The sequence below is a fragment of the Poromitra crassiceps genome, assembly GCF_964638095.1.
Source record: "Poromitra crassiceps genome assembly, chromosome: 3".
In the NCBI taxonomy this organism is placed as follows: domain Eukaryota; kingdom Metazoa; phylum Chordata; class Actinopteri; order Beryciformes; family Melamphaidae; genus Poromitra; species Poromitra crassiceps.
The window spans coordinates 7,519,309-7,539,280 of record NC_139625.1 but is presented as its reverse complement, the minus strand read 5'-3'; the positions used below and the strand labels follow the sequence as shown (position 1 = coordinate 7,539,280).

The following is a 19,972-nucleotide window of genomic DNA, read 5'->3' as shown; positions in this document are numbered from 1 at the left end:
TGGACAGTGATTTCTACCTCTATGATGCAGTTTGATTGATTATAGGGCTATTTATTGCAGACTTGATCAATACTACAGTGGAAATCCTTAACCTTGTGTGTAATGTGATCAAAATACACAGAAGTAAACACGTTAATGTTTACAATATTTATTGGGGGCGGCTGTTGCTCAGGAGGCAGAGTCCACTAATCAGAAGGTTGGCGGTTCGATCCCCGGCTCCTCCAGTCCACAAATGAAAAGGTCGGCGGTTCGATCCCCGGCTCATCCAGTCCACAAATGAGAAGGTCAGCGGTTCGATCCCCGGCTCCTCCAGTCCACAAATGAGAAGGTCGGCGGTTCGATCCCCGGCTCATCCAGTCCACAAATGAGAAGGTCGGCGGTTCGATCCCCGGCTCCTCCAGTCCACAAATGAGAAGGTCAGCGGTTCGATCCCCGGCTCATCCAGTCCACAAATGAGAAGGTCGGCGGTTCGATCCCCGGCTCATCCAGTCCACAAATGAGAAGGTCAGCGGTTCGATCCCCGTCTCCTCCAATCCACCAATCAGAAGGTCGGTGGTTCGATCCCCGGCTCCTCCAGTCCACCAATCAGAAGGTCGGTGGTTCGATCCCCGGCTCCTCCGTCGAAGTGTACTTGTACTTGTACTAAACCTCAAATTGCTCCCGATGGTGGTGCCAGCATCCTGTTTTTCAGTTGTTGGCCTCTGGGAGGCGCTACAGGTCACTGCACACCCAAACCACCTTACTTTAAAAACAGTTTATTCCCCACTGCCATACGAACACTGAGCTCTCTCTGACAATCCCCCTATCTCTGCTGTACACACACACACACACACACACACACACACACACACACACACACACACACACACACACACACACACACACACACACACACACACACATCTATTTTTGTAAATTATTGAGTCATCCAAATGTTCATGATCTTGCAAGGCTATTTTATGCACATGTGGATATATATATATATATATATACTACATACATACACACATATATACAGTATATATATATACACATGCATATATATAATACATACATTTTAGCTGTTAGAAAAGCTAAAATGTTCATCTTTCTAGCAAATGTAGGTACATTTCAGACTTGAAAACAGCTTTTTAATAATTTTGATGGTACAGCGAGTATGGGGGGGAATGTCGACTGTCATTCCCACACCGCCTAGTCTGAAGGCCTGCATTATGCATTTATGATCTCTGCGTCCCAGCGCGGCTTGACAGTGTCAAGTTGCCCGGAACTTTTAACTCCATTTCCAGCACAGCTCCTTCAAATTAAAGGTTTTCAGCTGACAAACTAACAGGGTGCTTTTATTGTGAAGTACGTATAGGAATTGCAACGTGTTGTTACACTTGCTAGCTTGATTAGCAGTGCGATTAGCTACTTCTCTCACTGAAACAAGCCGAGACAAGGACATTTGGGGATATTTGGAGCCATTTCTTCCAGCGAACCAGTTACATAAACACTGCAGAAAGGTAAGCACAGTAGAGTACAAGCGATATCTGAAGGTACAAACAGGAAGTCTAGCATTTAGGTGGGGGCGCAGTTTCCCCAAATACAAAAACCAAACTACAGAATGGTACTTTCATTTCCAGGCGTGTGCAGACCCCTAGTGGGGGTGCATTCAATTGCATCCTGCATCTCCCAAACATCAAGTGAAAAGCTAAGACAGATAGCCAGGTTTCAGAGTTTCGCTAAATGAGTTCTATCCGTTTACTTGTCTACTTGCCTACATACTGCTCTGCTGGCATAATCCAAGTCTTCAGAAGCCCCGAGATGTCAAGTTGACACCATGAAAAGATGTCATTTACGTACACGCTGTTTTCAGCTGACATCTTCTTCACTGTATGCACTGAAAGTGAAAACCTGACTTCTGGGGACTTGGATTCCGTCTCACTCTTTCTATTTGTTAACGTTTGAAAGCTGTTCACCGTGCGCTTCAATTCTTTAGGAGAATGCTGCAACATTGTTTTGCCGTGAAACTGCAGGACTGCAGGACTTCCATCGGCATGGAGGCCGAGTAGATAAAAGAGTGCATTTTCCGGCAATGCAGTCAAGTGTTTCCCCGCGCTCAGCGGGGTCCTCGATGGCAGGCAGAAAGACAACATCCTGTGACTCCACTGTCTGCACGAGCCCAGAAGGCCAAGTTGATATTTGTGTTCTTGTGTAGAGAATGTTCATGCCGACTTTCAGCTAACTTCTAACGAGATGTACTGCCGCGTTCCAGACAACCCAGAGGTCGGAATTACCCAGTTGAAATGTCCAATTTCTGACCTCCAAGCGTTCCAGGTGAGTGTGACGTCAGACAACTGATTCTCCGTGGAGAGAGAATCCCACCCCGAGTTTACAAGTAGGAACTTGACCTCCGAGTTGTGTGGGACGCAGCATAAGAACAGAGAACGTCTTTACAGTTTGAGATGGGCAGGTGTTCATTTGCCCCCCCGGCTGTTTCAACCACCTCTGGATGATACACTACACGTGTTCATTTGTCCTAGCCAGTTTGGACATGGTGTGTCGTTGTCGCAATGCATCTTGGGACGTCCCGTTCGTTTTCGTCAGCAGATGCATCCTCAAAACTTCGAGGGTAGCAAGTAAACTTGTGCCGTTCTGTCTGTGGCCTTTTTGTTTCGTACTTACTGAGAACATACTGAGAAGTTACATACTGAGAACAATCTTGCATCCAATGTCCCCTGTGCCGCTGCATTCAATATGTTTCCTACTGCCGTGCAACACCTTCAAATCTTGCCTTCCAATAGAGAGGCAAAGTGAACGTCACTTCCTGCTTCAGCACTGTACCAGAGATTTTCATCCGCAATTGATTTTCCCATAGACATTTCGTAAAATGCCTATAAAAATAGTTTTACTTGGTCAAACCAAACGGTTCAGATATATTTAGAACCGGGAGAGACCATAGAACATTTCACTCTGACCAAAACTTAAAAAAACAACATTGATTTTTTTTTTCTTTAAACCCGCATTTTCTAACGTTTTGTAAGAGTGAAATGTTATGCGATCTCTCCCGTTTCTAAATATATCTGAACCGTTTGGCTTGAACAAGTACAACTATTTTGATAAGCATTTTACGAAATGTCTACGGGAAAATAAATGTTCGGATGAAAATCTCTGGTACAGTGCTGAAGCAGGAAGTGACGTTCCACTTTGGCTCTCCATAAGAAGTGGAGAGAGGCCATCATGTAGTGATGTTCCCCTCCATAAATCACACACACAGTATCAAGAGGTAGGGTGTTGCAGGAAATACGTTCCCCGTGTTGCTCTGTCAGCCTTGCCATGGTTCCCTGGGCATATAGTATGAGGGACGATGCTTATTGGGGGTAACAGTAAACGATGCTCCCTCTCTCTTCACTAGTGCCCGTTATTATTCCCAATGGGCACAGTTAACAGCAGAACTTCCTATGTTTGGAAGCGTACTGCTTCTTCTTGGTGCTCATGCTAGTTCCCCGCCCTCCACAGGCGGGGCGGTAAAGAGAGGGCACGCCCCCTGGTGTTGCAGCGAATGTGGTCTCCCTTGCCTACCCTTCCCCCTTGGTAAGGTGAGGAATCCCAGTGAGCGTGCTCAGTAGCGCCCCCTCTGGTTAGCCCGGGACATGGTGAGGGGCAGAGAGACGGAGGAGAGAGACGAGACCTCCCAGTAGAGCGAGCGAGACAGGAAGAGCTGGTAGAGGATGACCATGGAGATGGCCTGGCAGAGGATCACGCCCATCGTCACCACCTGGAGTGGAGAGAGACCACAGACTTACTATAGTTTGCTATTTGTCATTTGTTTTTATTTGTATTCGTTTTTACATTTTTGGTTTCAATTCAGTGTCGTTTCAGTTAGTTTCCAGAGTTACATTTTTATTGTAATTTTTTGTTTAGCTTTAGTTTAGTTTTCATTAGTTTCAGTATTAGTTTTATTGTATTTTTTTGTAATAGGGGGGTATTTGTCAAGGGCAGATGTAAGAAGTTCAGTTGCATAATATGTTTTTTTTTGCGATTATAGTTTCAGATAGGGATAAAAGATCAATAAAAAAACAGCGAATAAAAAAATCTCAATACGATCCCACATTACAAATTGCCTGCAGGGGGCGACTCCAGTGGCTGCAAAAAGAAGTCTGATTGTATGGAAGTGATTGATTGATGACCTCAGTAAACACTTTCCTATCGCTCAATCACTAGTTTCAAGTCTTCTTCAACACAGCATGATGTTCATTTAGTCAATTATGGCCCCATTTAGAGTCAAAATTAGAGTCAAATAAAGCAGACTATTTTTTGGAGCGTGATTGACAGGTCGCATGTCCACTGATCGCACAGCTCTCCGATCACGGACCAATAGCAGGCGGTGCTGTGTACTCGCACTTTGCTGACCTCGATTATTGCCCATTGTGTGGGGTAATTTACAAAAGAAAGAAATATGGTTTTGCCGTCATTTCAATGCGCTGCTCCTGTCTCTCTGCTTCTCTTCTTTGCTCTGTCGAACATGGGCGGGGCTCGGGCAGCTCCACGCAGACACACACATCGGTGTGTGTGGTAATGTGCTACGAGGTGTGTCTTGGGCTGTCAACTCACGGCAGTGACAGTTACCCAGACTAGCAATGGACATACCGCAATTTACTTTCAGAATAAAGGCATTCAAATTCTCATCTTTGGAGAAAAAAAGGTATTTCAACGAACAAAACAGCAAACCCCTTGTATCAAAATACTTGTGGTGTTAAGATTACATATGGAGTGAAACTGTGGCTGTAAAGCCTTACTCAAAATTAATATTAAGGTTTATGTTACAATAAGGGTTTTATTTTGAAAACCCTAAAGCAGAAGACATACTTTTACATTCTGGCTGACTTGACGCTCGTGCACTAAATGTCAATGCCAAATTTCTCTGCCTGAGGTTTCGGAACAAAAGTCCACAGCTCTGGTGGGTGAGAGAGTGGAGAGCCAATTAACCTCAACGAGCTGCGACTTTGTTTAAAAACAGTGGCAACGATCGTCTGCAATATTGGTCATTCTATTGCTCGGAGCAGCTCAAAAACAAACAAACAAACAAACAAAACAAAACTGAAGAAATGAATGTGTACTGCTCATATTTTGGGACTGTGAACTTAGTTAAAAATCCCAAACTGTGAACTATGACCTAGTTCATTTTAATCTGTGTGAACTGAAACTTTTGAGCTAGCTCTTGTCCAGTGTTAAATTGCACAACACAGCTTATACAACTTAAGGCCTAGATATACTCAGCGGCGAATGCGCCGAGGGGTGCGCCGTGGTTGGCGAGCCTGCCGGCGCAGCCTGCGTGCAGATCCTCGGAGATGTGACTCGACGCAGCTGACACGAACAGCGCGAGTATAATATAATATAGATGGGAGGAGAGAGCGAAAGCTATTACCAAGTATATGCACTGACTACATTCTCTCCTTGGGCTAACTTCTAGTCATTGAAATCCTAGTGAAATCACACAATTTACTCATTTTGCTTGGGACTTCCCTGCAACCCCTCTTCAAGCTGACGGTTGAGTATAGAGGATCAGCTGCCGCTGGTAAGGCTCCAAGTCGAGGCGGACGCGGAAGTATATTTCAGCCTTTAAAGTCGACGTGAACCGGAACGGAATGCACTAGCGCGAGCGTCGGAGACTGAAAACGAATTGAGAGGCGGACCATATACGGTGTCGATGATTTGATTTGACAATTCTGTCGACTGGCTTTGGCATTGGTCAATCATGGTGTGTTACACCCACAAATTGAGTGGGATTCAGCCTGTTGTCATGCTACGCGAGTGGGATCCGCAGAGTACCAGGCAGCCAGCTGCTTCGTGCGGAGCGAGCGGACAATCCGATGCATGGGTGCTGCCCGCCCGCCTGGAATCTCCGAGGGGCGACCCCTGACTACCACGCTCTCAAGAGTGCGCCATTCACGCTATTTCTGTAAATTACGATATTCCTGGAATGCGCGTTTTAACGAGCCAGTTACATTTCTTTGCATTCTTAGAGATTTTAGTTTTAGTTTTTTGTTCATGTTTAACAATTGGCCAAGTTTAGTTTATGGGATAGGAATTCTGCCAGATGACAGGCACTAGGCGCCATTTTCTATTTCATTTGGAAGAGAAAATTATCCTGAAATGAAGATTTGATTGACAGCTGCATGTCGTGATATGATTGGTTGAAATGGGGTAGAAATTTGATAGTACTAGGTGACGTCAGCAAACTGTAGATTGCTGTTATCAATGAAATCTTGAAAAATGAACTTTTGATGTGAAAAAGTGTGAAAAACTAAATAAATTAGATTTTTGTGATTTTTTTGGCATACATTATTAAATACGTGCACTGCATACCCAGGTATTTGAACTAAAAGAAAAGAAAAGTCATTTTTGGGTTCAGCTCGACTTTAAGCTAGCTCATAAGTGGACTGTGGCTTGGTTAAAGTGTGGTTTGTGTGTGTTGGCACCTTCTCCTTCTGGTGCTCATTGAAGATGATGGAGAGGAGGACGAGTATGGGATGACAGAGGAACCACAGGAAACATCCCTGCACAAACATAAGGTACACAATTGTACAATAGTTACACAATAGGACATATTCAATAACAACTTACTGTATATGACCTATGATCATCAGGTACTAGGGATACACGATATATCGGCAATCTGATTGGTATCGGCTGATGTTAGACATTTTTTAACATATCGATCCAATGAGCAAGATAACAGCAATGTTAATATCGGTTATCGGTATCGGGCAAAATGTCCATACCAAAAGCCCATAAATCTATGATTTATCATAGATTTATGAATGATAAATGAAAAATGTTTTGGAAATAAAGAAATATTACTTTTTCAGATTAACAGTGTTGACATGTTTTTCAGTATCTACACAATTTGATTATCATAGAAAATTGTTTTTAGAGATCGTATCGACATTGGTAAATATCGGTTATCGGCCATAACAGCAATGTTAATATCGGTTATATATTGTATCGGCCAAAACTTTCATAAATATTGTGGTATTTTGTGAATATATCACAATATTTTCTGAATTGAATATCGCTTGACGTACATAAAACATCAAAATGAGAAGAATCATCATTATCATCATTAAAATTGCCTAGGTGGGCGGGCGGTGTCTGTTAGTCACAATTTGCGGGCGCTGTCTGTTAGTGATGATTGTGGTCACATTTTCATTGTGACATAATCAGTGATATCATAAATCAATTGTGACATCAACAGTGATGTCATAAATCAAAATAGACATGAGTGACATCATCAGTGATGTCATAACTCTTTCTCTCCTTACCCATTGCGACATCATCAGTGATGTCATAAATCAATTGTGACATCATCAGTGATGTGATAAATCAAATAGACCTGAATGACATCATCAGTGATATCATAACTATTTTTTTTCCCTCTAAAATTGCCTAGGTGGGCAGGCGGTGTCTGTTAGTCACGATTTTCGTCACGTTCGTGACACAAAACGTGATGGAACATTGTGACATCATCAGAGTCTCCGCCCTAGAAACCTGGCGCACAGTTGCACGATAGCGCAGTTGCACGGGGACACAGTTTTGCCCAACTGTGAATTGCCCAACTGTGATGTCACTCGTGCAGTTGTGATGTCATCAGTCATCAGGTGGCGGTGTCTGTCATCAGTGATGTCACTCAAGCAACTGTGATGTAGTATGAGCCAATGGCGCACAGTTGCACGATGATAACAAGATAACAGCACTTGATTAAAAATAAATAAACGTAACAAATTCCCAACAGAAATGACTTTATTTAAATGGCTAGTGCAGCATCATAGTGGCGTTGTCTAACCCTATGATGGTTCCCGATATACAGTACACATCCAGGCCTAGGGAGCACTGTCTTGTACATTTGTCTTGTGTCTCTTTTTATGTATTTTCTATGGACTTCATTAAACTAGCATTATTTAGGAATTAAACACACCTACCACTGCCAATATCACGATTCATTAAGAGAAATGATGGAAGACAGACTTTGCCTGCAGCCCTTACCATCACTATCCCATCCCCCCTCCCCCCGCCCCCTGCTCTGAAAATGAATTTCTGAATGAGAGCTCAGATGTGCTTTGCTCTGACCATTTCAGAATGAATTTATGATTTATAGTGAAACATGAACCCATGTTGAGATAATTGAGTTAACTGCGTATGCGGGCTGTAGGCTGAGCGTACACGTTACCTGATGAACGAGGCATTCGGAAAATGCATTTCTCCACGTGCACTTTTTACTTTCACGTTCAACTTCTTTGCACGTTCGCTCAGTGTGTGTTTACAGATCGCTCCTCGTGTCTCAAGCAACGTGCGTCGTCCACATGGATTCTACTGAAGTGTAGAAGCACACTTTAACATGTTTAACGTTACTTCTCTCCAGGACCGTCAGAGAGAGACAGACTGTGTGTGTATCATTCATGTGTGAGCTGGGAGCCCCCGCATGCCCCGCCTCCTCCTCCTCCTATGCGACTCCATGAAATTTTTACCCGCAAACCCTAAAATAATGGCCGCATATGCGACCCTTTTGGTCCCAGTCTTGAGCCCTGGCATTTTACATAATGTCTATGGGAAAATAAATGACAGATGAAATCTCTTGGTGCGCATGCAGAAAGCAGGAAGTGATGTGGACTTTGGCTGTCAGGGAGCAGAAAGGGATTTCCCTTCCGCTCCGACTGAAATGGTGCAGAGCTTAGCCCCGCCTCCTGCTTCCTGTGAGTCAGACTAGGCAGAGCTTAGCCCCGCAGCCTGCTTCCAGTGAGTCAGACTAGGCAGAGCTTAGCCCCGCAGCCTGCTTCCAGTGAGTCAGACTAGGCAGAGCTTAGCCCCGCAGCCTGCTTCCAGTGAGTCAGACTAGGCAGAGCTTAGCCCCGCAGCCTGCTTCCAGTGAGTCAGACTAGGCAGAGCTTAGCCCCGCAGCCTGCTTCCAGTGAGTCAGACTAGGCAGAGCTTAGCCCCGCAGCCTGCTTCCAGTGAGTCAGACTAGGCAGAGCTTAGCCCCGCAGCCTGCTTCCTGTGAGTCAGACTAGGCAGAGCTAAGCCCCGCAGCCAGCTTCCAGTGAGTCAGACTAGGCAGAGCTTAGCCCCGCAGCCTGCTTCCTGTGAGTCAGACTAGGCAGAGCTTAGCCCCGCAGCCTGCTTCCAGTGAGTCAGACTAGGCAGAGCTTAGCCCCGCAGCCTGCTTCCAGTGAGTCAGACTAGGCAGAGCTTAGCCCCGCAGCCTGCTTCCAGTGAGTCAGACTAGGCAGAGCTTAGCCCCGCAGCCTGCTTCCAGTGAGTCAGACTAGGCAGAGGTTAGCCCCGCAGCCTGCTTCCTGTGAGTCAGACTAATTAAGCATTAACTAATGCGTATTATGCATTAGCTAACTGTTATACCATGGTCTGGGTGAATACTCGATTCTGATTGGCTGCAAGGTGTCCATTCATTTGTGATAATGTACAGTGATAATGTACACCTAGCTAAATGGTCTGTTTACCGTTCATATCAATGCGCCAGGATCACGACAGAGCCGTTTGAGCTCTATACCACCGTTAACGCTTAACACGTTCACTGCCAACGACGAGTTGAGTCGTCAAACACAATCCAGCGGTTCACTGCCAACGACGAGTTGAGTCGTCAAAAAAATCGATTTTTTTTTTTTGACGGTGGGACGTTGATCTAACCCTTTTACGTCTCCTACACCAGAATTGGAGGTATTGAATGTGTATAATCTATTTTACCGACCCACTGAGTGGCGACACAGTAGAAAGAGGCGACCCAAAACTGGAGGGAAAAGCGCGAGGAAGCCGTTCTCATACTGTAAAATTGATGGCGAAAACGCTTTCACTTTCGCGCTGATGCACAGCGGTGGCAACGGTGGGGGGTTCCAAGAATAGATTGGATGCACACTTTGAAACACGCAGCATAAATATGACCAGAATCGCATCAAAGCTCTCAACCAAAACTCCACGAAACGAGCGAGTCCACCCAGACTTCCTCAAACAGCGGCCGCGCAAACAGGCAGCAGCCAGGCAGCAGCAACTTCGTTGTGACACGCCCGCTGGAGAGCCAGGGAGGCAGGAGGAGAACACACACGGAGGGAGGAGTTGGAAGCAGAGGGGGGTTTCCTGCTGTTATGGAGGAAATTACTGTTCAAAACTATTGTTTAGATGTCTGACTCTTACTGATGCCAAAAATGAATGGTTAAAGTGACTGTTCTATCGAATTTCACAAAAAGCCGTTTATCTCTGAATAATTTTTCTGACGCTGAAACCATGCTGTATTCAACTGCTAATGCTTACATAACTACTAACTCTACAAACTAACTCTTTTAGACAGAGAAAGCACACATTCTATTAGTTCTTTTGAGATATTGTGTGTTCACAAAATCTTAGCAGAAAAGAATCCTCGGGTCTTGAAAGATGAGCCAGAATCCTCAAAAAAACCCTCTGGCAGAAGCTAACTACAGTAAAAAAAAAACGTCTGGCAGTGAATGTGTTAATATGGCACTTTTATAAGTTTAGAAAAAAAAATGAGTCGGTCACAGTAACTATTTAGATTACCCCTGTGTGCTCAGTTTATTAAAAATAACGGCTATTTAGACATCTGATTTTCGTTCTGGTCAGCTGACAGAAGCCGGGCTCTCAGCTGTCAAACCCTCTGTTTCCAACTTGCAGCAAGCAGCAGCCAGGCGCTCTGGGAGAGCGCGCGCTGCCTCTTATCACTGATACAAATCAAGTCAAAGAGGAGGAGATCAACAAAAAGAAAACAACAAAATGGGCAGTTAACAGCAACACACTGAGAGAGGTCCTTGTACAAAACATACCTGGACTCCAACATACTGAAAGCTTGAGATGGTTTTCAGTCTACTCCGAGCATGGCACGCGCCTTTTACGTCTATAAGACCTGTAATTCCCTGGAATGTGAGTTTAAACGAGCCAGTTACATGGCGTTGCATTCTTAGACATTGCCATTTGCTTTTATTTCGTATGTTACATACAATTGGCCAAATTATTAGTTAGCTTGACTCTAGAATTGTGCCAGGTGCAGCAGGCACTAAGCGGCCATTTTATCCAATGATAGCCTAATCTTGAGCAGCCGAGGGGACTATTTTGTCTCGCCGGTTCTCAACTCATATTCAAGGTTAGGAAAACTAGATTTTGATTGCAAAATGCATGGAAATATAAATGAATGGTCTTGTTTTGTTTCTTTGGCAAGTGACCATGGTATAAGCGGGTTAATGCACTTCGAGGTGTCCATTATCAGAAATGAATGGACAATGCGGAGGCGTGAACCGGTTGCTTCCGCGAAGTTCATACTTATTTTAGTGACCCTTATTGTAAAGTGTTCGCAAACTATTGATATTGCACTTTTACAAAAGCGCTCCGCGTGCATATACAGTAAAGTAGTATTCACCTTATGCAGCCCCGCCCACCTTTTCTCTTCCGTGTTAGACGCAATTGTATTTGTTCTTCCGGTTCAGCGCTAGTTGGCGGCCAATTTTAAAACAAAACGTCAGTATGAATGAAGTTTGGCAACATTCAGAATTAAGCTACACTGCGGCCAACTTCAGTTACATGTTCATAGCGTTACTGCTGTGAGGAGGCGATGGCCGTACCCGGTCGGCATTTAACGTTAGTTACAAAAGCACGTTGACAGTGTTTTCTAGGGGTTGACAGATAGTAGCTAGTCCGACTGGTCACACAGCCAGTGCTCTCAGTCCTCGCTGCTCGTTAAAAAATTCCAAATAGGCGTTATTCTGATAAACTCGTCACATATTTGGAATGTTACGTTCTCATCCGAAAAAATATGAACACGTTCACTGCCGTGGACGAGATATCTCGTCAAGCAGAAACCAACGGTTGACTGCCGTGGACGAGATATCTCGTCCAAAAATTTTTTTTTTTTTTTGACGGTGGGACGTCGATCAACCCCTTTTACATCTCCTATTAAAATATGGGAGGTATTGAATGTGTATAATCTATTTTACCGACCCACTAAGTGGCGACAGTGCTCTCCAGACGAGAGAAAGCCAAGAAAAAACAGCCGCGTGAGGAAGCCATTCTCATGAAAATGGATTGGCGAAAACACTTTTGCTTTCGCGTAGGGAGCTGGCGGTGGGGGATTGCAAATTTGCATAATAGATTATGGGTGCAACCCACTTTGAAACACGCAGCATAAATAAGACCAGAATTGCAAAAGCTTCATCAAAGCTCTCAACTAGGGTTGCCAACAGTCCCGTATTAGCCGGGACATCCCGTATTTGGGTCAAAAGAGACGTGTCCCGTACGGGACGCCACTTGTCCCGTTTTTAAGGGAAGAGGCATATATATTGCGACCTGTCTGTCTGCTTGCCTGTGTGTTTGTGTGCTGTATGAGATAACGCGAAGGGCGCTAGGACCCTGGGGGTGCCGGCGTGCCGCAGCCGCTCAGTTGATGACAGGGGGCAGGCACAGCTGCACAGAGCGGGTGTGTGTGTGTGTGTGTGTGTGTGTGTGAGAGACTCTCAGGTGGGCGCGGCTATATTATTTGACAGCGTGTGGTGTGCCACAATCACTCATGTGGAAAAATGAGCGCACGACGTGGGCATGAAAGCGATGGAGACGGCGATGCAGGCCCCGGCCCTCCAAAAAAGAAAAGACTTTGTACATATAGTAAAGTTTGGGAAGAGAAGTACACGTGGGTTAAGCTGACTGACTCCCCCCATGAAGGACACTTACAGACGTTTGTAGAAAAAAAAAAAAAACGTACAGATGTTTGTTTACTTATGGATATTTATGGGCATTATTACCCCATTTATAGCCTACTTTGTACCTGGCTAAATAAAATTTAGCAGTTCAGCAGTTATGCCATCTTCTTTGGTGTGTGATTATTTTCAAAGTCACATTTGAAAGACCAGATTCAAATCACACATTTGCAAACCTTTCAATATTATGTGAAATGTTTCTCTATCAAGGGAAATGGCAATAACAGCTAGTAATGAAAACAGAAAATAAACACTGTAAAGGGAATAACATAACACATTTTTTAGAGTTGAATGTATTTTTTTTTTATATCATAGCCCCGGGGGGGGGGGGGGGGTGTCCGACCGTCCCGTATTGCTGGGATGGAATGTTGGCAACCCTACTCTCAACCGAAACCCCAAGAAACGAGCGAGCCCATCCAGACTCGCCCGACGAGGGGCAGCCAGGCAGCACAGACAGCAACTCGCTTGTCACACACCCGCTGCAGCCACGGAGGGAAGAGGAGAACACACACGGAGGGAGGAGTTTGAAGGAGAGGGGGGTTTCCTGCTGTTATGGAGGAAATTACTGTTCAAAACTATTGTTTAGATGTCTGACGTCTTACTGATGCCAAAAATAAATGGTTAAAGTGACTGTTCTATCGAATTTCACAAAAAGCCATTTATCTCAGCTTAAATTTTCAGACGCTGAAACCATGCTGTATTCAACTGCTAATGTCTACATAACTACTAACTCTACAAACTAACTCTTTTAGACAGAGAAAGCACACATTCTATTAGTTCTTTTGAGATATTTTGTGTTCACAAAATACTAGCAGAAAATAATCCTCGGCTCTTGAAAGATGAGCCAGAATCCTCAAAAAAAAACCTTGGCAGAAGCTACCTACAGTAAAAAAAAAAACTGGTGGCAGTGAATGTGTTAAAACTTAATTTTTTTTTTATTTTTTTTTGCTTGAAAACTGCTTTTTGGCAAGTCTAAAAATGATTACGGTAGGCGTAATCTACTTCCGGGTCTGAAACGCAAAGACGACTACAAAATGACGTTATGCGGAAGCGTCCTTATATGGGCAAATAATGAGGCGAATACCTTGGCGAAGGTGAGGTAGAAGTCTCTCTTCAGGGAGCTCCTCTCGGTGGAGGTGATCTGGTAAAGGACAGAGGCCAGCAGCAGGGCCAGGCTGAGTCTCAGGGCCATGAGGAGGAGCCCAGGCAGACTGTGCTGGGCGTGGAAGCTGTGATGCTCCGTCTCCGATTCGGAATATTGCTCCCATAGCAGCAACACGCCCTGAGAACAAACAACGACCATTCACTCTGCTCGTTAAAACAGCTCCGGGTGTCCACACACCTTCTTAATTAAACATCACATTCAAAGACCTTTCAAGGACTTTCCAGGCCCAATTCCCTTCAATTCAAGGGCCAGGGCATCCGGGTAGTGTAGCGGTAGATTCCCTGCCTACCAACACGAGGGTTGCAGGTTTGCGCCCCCGGTGTTACCTCCGGCTTGGTCAGGTGTCCAATACAGGCACGATTTGCTGTGTCTGCGGGTGGGAACCCCAAATGAGGGCAGGTGTCCTGGTCGCTGCACTAGCTCGGTCGGGGCGCCTGGTCGGGGTGGAAGGGAACTGGTGGGAATAGCGTGATCCTCCCACGTGCTACGTCCTGCCGGTGAAGCTCCCCGCTTTCGGGTGAGAAGAAGCGGCTGGCAACTGCGCATGTGTCGGAGGAAGCGTGGTGCTAGTCTGCGGCTCTCCCCAGATCAGCAGAGGGTGGAGCACCGACCGGGGATGAAAACTAGCAGAAGCTCACAAGACAATTAAAAAGAGAGAGGCTTGAATGTGTGAACACTTCTCAACTGTGCACTTTCAATGACCCATGCCAGGGTGGTAAGTGTTGTCGCCTCAGGTCCTGGGTTCGATTCCCACCTGGGACGCTGTGAGCGCTGAAGGAGCGTGTGCCCGTCCGCATGTCCTCGAGTGCCCACCGCCCGGGTGGGGTCGTCAAAAGGGCCTTTCAGTGTGGAGTTTGCATGTTCTCCCCGTGCCCCCTGGGGGTTTCCTTCATATAGGAACCCCCTTCACCAAAACATGCAATATCCTGGATCCTGGTTGCTGATGTGGTGCCTCCTCTGGTCATTAGGGGCGCCTGTTCGGAGGGAGGGGAACTGGTTGGAATAGCGTGATCCTGCCACGTGCTATGTCCTACCGGTGAAGCTTCCCCTGTCAGGTGAAAAGAAGCGGCTGGCTAACTGCCCATGTCTCGGAGGAAGCATGGAGCCAGTTTCGGCTCTCCCCAGATCGACAGAGGGTGGAGCAGCAACCAGGATAAATAAATTAAAAATAGCACTAATGGGGGATAAAAAAATCGGGGGGGAAATATATTAGAAGAAAAAAAAGATGACCCATGCCTATTTATGTCTGTTTTCAAAAACTTTCAAGGGGTGGGGAGTCAATGAATGGAGGCACATGGCCGGTGTCCTTCAGCGTTTGGCTCAGTGGCTAACGTTAGTGTCTGCTCGCGAGGTCGTGTGGCTCACAGTGGCTTGGAAAAAAGTCACCGAGGGTCTAAGTGAGTTCTGGAAATATGTGTCCTTTTTATTCCAACTCCCTGGTTGTACGTTACTATGAACAAACAGGCCTAGTGGCATAACGTCAGCGCCGGCATTGCCAATATAACAGCCATCGCTGGAATAAAATAACGACATATTTTTTCAGAATTTACCGGATAACGTAACGTTAACCTTAGTCCAGCTTCATCACTGACTTTTCTCCAAGCCATCTCCGTTTTGTTAGGTTTCCGTATGCCAGGGGACCTGTGTCTTAGCCCACGTTCACTGTTCACACCATACGCCAAAGCAATGCTCAACCTACGCTGAACCCACAAGTTTCATTTCGGCGTCCTTGTTAACAGGCGAGGCCGTTCACACCAGCCGCACGCGTGCCTTGCTCAAGCCACGCTCAGGCCACGCTGAAGCGATGCTTCAGGATTCAGTCCTATTTTCCAAGCGTGAAACGCTGTCAGGCATGAAGTCAATGGAAGTTGTGGGCGGGGTCAAAGCGTGCAGAGTGAGGCGCTGAGGAGAAGAGAGTGCTTCATGTGTGACCGGTTAAGCGTGAGCTCAGCTTCAGCGTGGCTTTGGGTTAGCTCCTGGCAACTGAAGTAAACACAAGCATTAGCAGGTAGTGCTAAAGTTATACCCAGCCTGCCTGCCTGTTTGGGGGGTAGTCTTTGTGATGTCGGTTTTCGAACAAGATGAGCCATTTGACCACCCAAAGCTGTTAACTGTATTGCGTACCTGTGTGAGGACCAGCCAAAGCTGTTAACTGTAATGCGTACCTGTGTGAGGACCACCCAAAGCTGTTAACTGTATTGCGTACCTGTGTGAGGACCACCCAAAGCTGTTAACTGTAATGCGTACCTGTGTGAGGACCACCCAAAGCTGTTAACTGTAATGCGTACCTGTGTGAGGACCACCCAAAGCTGTTAACTGTAATGCGTACCTGTGTGAGGACCAGCCAAAGCTGTTAACTGTAATGCGTACCTGTGTGAGGACCACCCAAAGCTGTTCACTGTAATGCGTACCTGTGTGAGGACCACCCAAAGCTGTTAACTGTATTGCGTACCTGTGTGAGGACCAGCCAAAGCTGTTAACTGTAATGCGTACCTGTGTGAAAGCTGTTAACTGTAATGCGTACCTGTGTGAGGACCACCCAAAGCTGTTAACTGTAATGCGTACCTGTGTGAGGACCACCCAAAGCTGTTAACTGTATTGCGTACCTGTGTGAGGACCACCCAAAGCTGTTCACTGTATTGTGTACCTATGTGAGGACCACCCAAAGCTGTTAACTGTAATGCGTACCTGTGTGAGGACCACCCAAAGCTGTTAACTGTAATGCGTACCTGTGTGAGGACCACCCAAAGCTATTAACTGTAATGCGTACCTGTGTGAGGACCACCCAAAGCTGTTAACTGTAATGCGTACCTGTGTGAGGACCACCCCGACAGCCACGGCCCTGGAGGCTGGAGACGAGTCCCACTGCAGAGGCCTGGACTGAGGCTTCCTGCCTCGACTCAGGGTCCAGCCCATACACAGGCTCAGTAACATGTACAGCATGGACACCTGGGACACCATGTCCCAGACTGCACCGGGACACCAGAGGGAAACAACAGGGAACACAACAAACGTTAATTTCCTGCCCACTTACACATGGTTTTTTTCTGAAATGTCCAGGGGGCTCATTTCTCACTATGTGCGCAGAATCCCTCCTAAAACTATGACTAACTTGTCCAGCGACTCGCTCTACTCCATCCAATCTGTGTTTCACAATCTAGTGTCGTCTTGCAAAGGTATTCCACGCAAATGTAGTGACGTAACAAATTAATTACACAACGGTTATAAAATAAACAAGACAACTTAGGCCAATAATTTAAGTCCATTCTGAGCCTTGCTTAACCTTTGTACCCCAATTACGAATAATCCTCAATTTACTGTTAGTCCATCTGATGGACCTTAAGGGAAATACTGTACTAATTTATAAATATTAATTTAATTTTTTTTTTTTTGACTGTTTATAATTCATTGGTAACTTCTTCCCTAATACCTCATACCAACATTTCATACCTATTCAAATTTTAACCCCTCAAATGCCAGTGTACAGTAAGTACAGTTAAAAAAAAAAAAAAGATTTTTCCCCCCCCCCCTTTCCATAAAGACAAACTGGATTTGGGTCTGATATTATGGGCAGGTTGGGTGTTTTATTACAAAACCACTGCAAGATGCCTAGTGTCAAAGATTGGCAGGAATGATGTCACAATACCTATGACATCACTAGCCTATGACATCATCACTGATGTCATGAGATGATTTTTGGTCAATAATATGTCACTGATGACATTACTGATGATTTCACAGACATTGTGACATCATCAGTGGGTTTTTGTATTTTTTGTGATTTTTTGTAAAAATAATATTTTTTCATATTTTGAGCCAAAAATCCAAAAAGCGCATGTTTTGGACTACCAGCCATTTTCCCCAAAACACACAAACGAGCTTTAGTCCAGCATCCATCCTGGTCTGAAGGCTTCAAATCAGTAGTGTGGACTGTCAAATTCAGTTTTCTAATATTTTCCCATCTTTGGCATAGGAATCAGTTTTTTTTACATTTCATGTAAACTGTATGGAATTGATTGCTATGCCAAAACTGGGGGATATATGGGGAAATAGCCAAACACAGTAGAAACTACAATTTTAACCGCTTGAGTCAAGGTGAGATGTGTAACATCAAGGAAATAATGATTTTTTGAAAAATTAGCTGGGAGTCAAAAACAAATGTTGTTTTTGTGCAAAATTAACATTGAAACCAATGGGACAACTATGCAATGGACTTTGAGACCATGTAACTCCCCCAAATTTTCTACCAACTCCAAGGTTAGATATTAAGGTCAAATTTCAAGGTATTTGGTCCAGGATGCCCGCTGAAACAAATGAAATAAATTAATTTTGTAAAAGTTTGCTGGGAGTACCAATAGAGTGTTTTCAATGGAAGTCAATGGGTCCATCAGATGGACTAACAGTAAATTGAGGTGTACTTTTGAAACAAGGTCTTAGGATGGTAGAAAGATGATAGATATGATTGATTTTTGTCAAATACCCCCCAAAAAATACCTAGCCTTAATTTCAGACCATTTAATCAAAAAATGTCGAAACGGCCCATACGCGACTGTAGGAAATATCCATCAGATGGACTAGTAGGGTACAAGGGCCCCCCTGCAGTCTGTTTTTCCAACCTGTACAACTATTGATTCTATGAAAACGTGTGTGCTGTATCAATGCACGTCATCATTTGTGCCAAATAACTTAAATTGATAAGAACCTAAGCTACTCATTATTCCACTGCAGCGCTGTTTTTTGTTAAACTCTTTGTCTGGTCCAGAGTGGAAATACCGCAACAGTCATGACAGTCTGCCCGCATCTCGGAACAAAAAAAACTTTATTTTACAGCCACAATATTGTTATAATTATAATATCAACAACTAGTCAAGACAGAGAGATATCAAAGCTGGTGGGCTTTTTGGAAGGAGCGTGACTCGTCTCGAACTGGTTAACAGTTAAATCAAAACTGGTCATTCAGTGGCGTTTTGCTACCACATACAGTAACTAACGTAGCTAACAGCTAGCTAACCCTAACCCTACCACATACAGTAACTAACGTAGCTAACAGCTAGCTAACGCCAGCTACTTACTGTATACTGTACACTGTACATATTATCTGAATATCATACGTCAGTCGTCAGACCACTACAATGTCTGACCGCAGCAACAGCTTATTTCCCCAAAATAAAGTTATTTGTGCACAAAAGAGACTGGTGAACAACACTGTGGTTAACCAGCAGAGCAGGGCAACACATGTTGACATATCTTCAAAATGACAAAATACACTGGAGGGGCTTTACGCACATTTTGCGAGACAAGTGCCCACACCTGCTGCAATTACCCCTTTATCAATCACAGTCCAACTGGGACATCCCACATGTGGCTCCGCCCCAATCCAATCAACGGGGAGAGAGAGAGAGAGAGAGAGAGAGAGAGAGAGAGAGAGAGAGAGAGAGAGAGAGAGAGAGAGAGAGAGAGAGAGAGAGAGAGAGAGAGAGATAGAGAGTGAGAGAGAGACAGACAGACTGTGAGGACTTACACTCTGCTAGGCTGCCCATCAGTGGAAAACCAACACCGTCCCTGGAATACCTGCAGCCGAGGAAATCACAGTTATTTCACATCTTTCATTAACATGAGTTTCATCCACAGACTCTGTGTGTGTGTGTGTGTGTGTGTGTGTGTGTGTGTGTGTCAAGTCAAGTCAAGTCAAGTCAAGTTTATTTATATAGCCCTAATTCACAAGCATGTCTCAGAGGGCTTCACAGAAAGTATGTCTAGCTAATTCTAGCTGACACAACAGTAACAAGAATATACAGAATAAAGATAACATTTGAACAATTGATAATATAGAAAATATAGGAATGAGGGGAGAGCAGAGGAGAGCGCAGGAGAAGGGAGAATAGCAGGGGGAATGTGAGAGAGTGATGGGGTGGGGAGGGAATGGGAGATGCTGGAGGGTATAGGAGGTGGGGAAGGAGCAAGAGGAGAGAGCAGGAGAGGGGAAGGGAGGGGAGGTGTGGTGGTGTGTGTGTGTGTGTGTGTGTGTGTGTGTGTGTGTTTGCATGCCTTCCTGTATCTCTGC

The 19,972-nt window shown here is 45.0% G+C and overlaps 1 protein-coding gene across 1 annotated transcript in view; it reads right to left on the bottom strand.

The window, feature by feature from the left end:
* Window positions 1-3,019: 3,019 nt before the first annotated feature.
* gpr180 (G protein-coupled receptor 180) overlaps window positions 3,020-19,972 on the bottom strand; it is a gene marked incomplete at its 5' end in the record, with an annotated part of 26,758 nt that continues 9,805 nt past the window's right edge. The window contains 5 exon segments of the mRNA XM_083634319.1: window positions 3,020-3,757; window positions 6,462-6,539; window positions 13,828-14,025; window positions 16,720-16,877; window positions 19,430-19,479. Coding sequence (XP_083490445.1) covers window positions 3,602-3,757; window positions 6,462-6,539; window positions 13,828-14,025; window positions 16,720-16,877; window positions 19,430-19,479 — 640 coding nt within the window. The 3' untranslated portion in view covers window positions 3,020-3,601.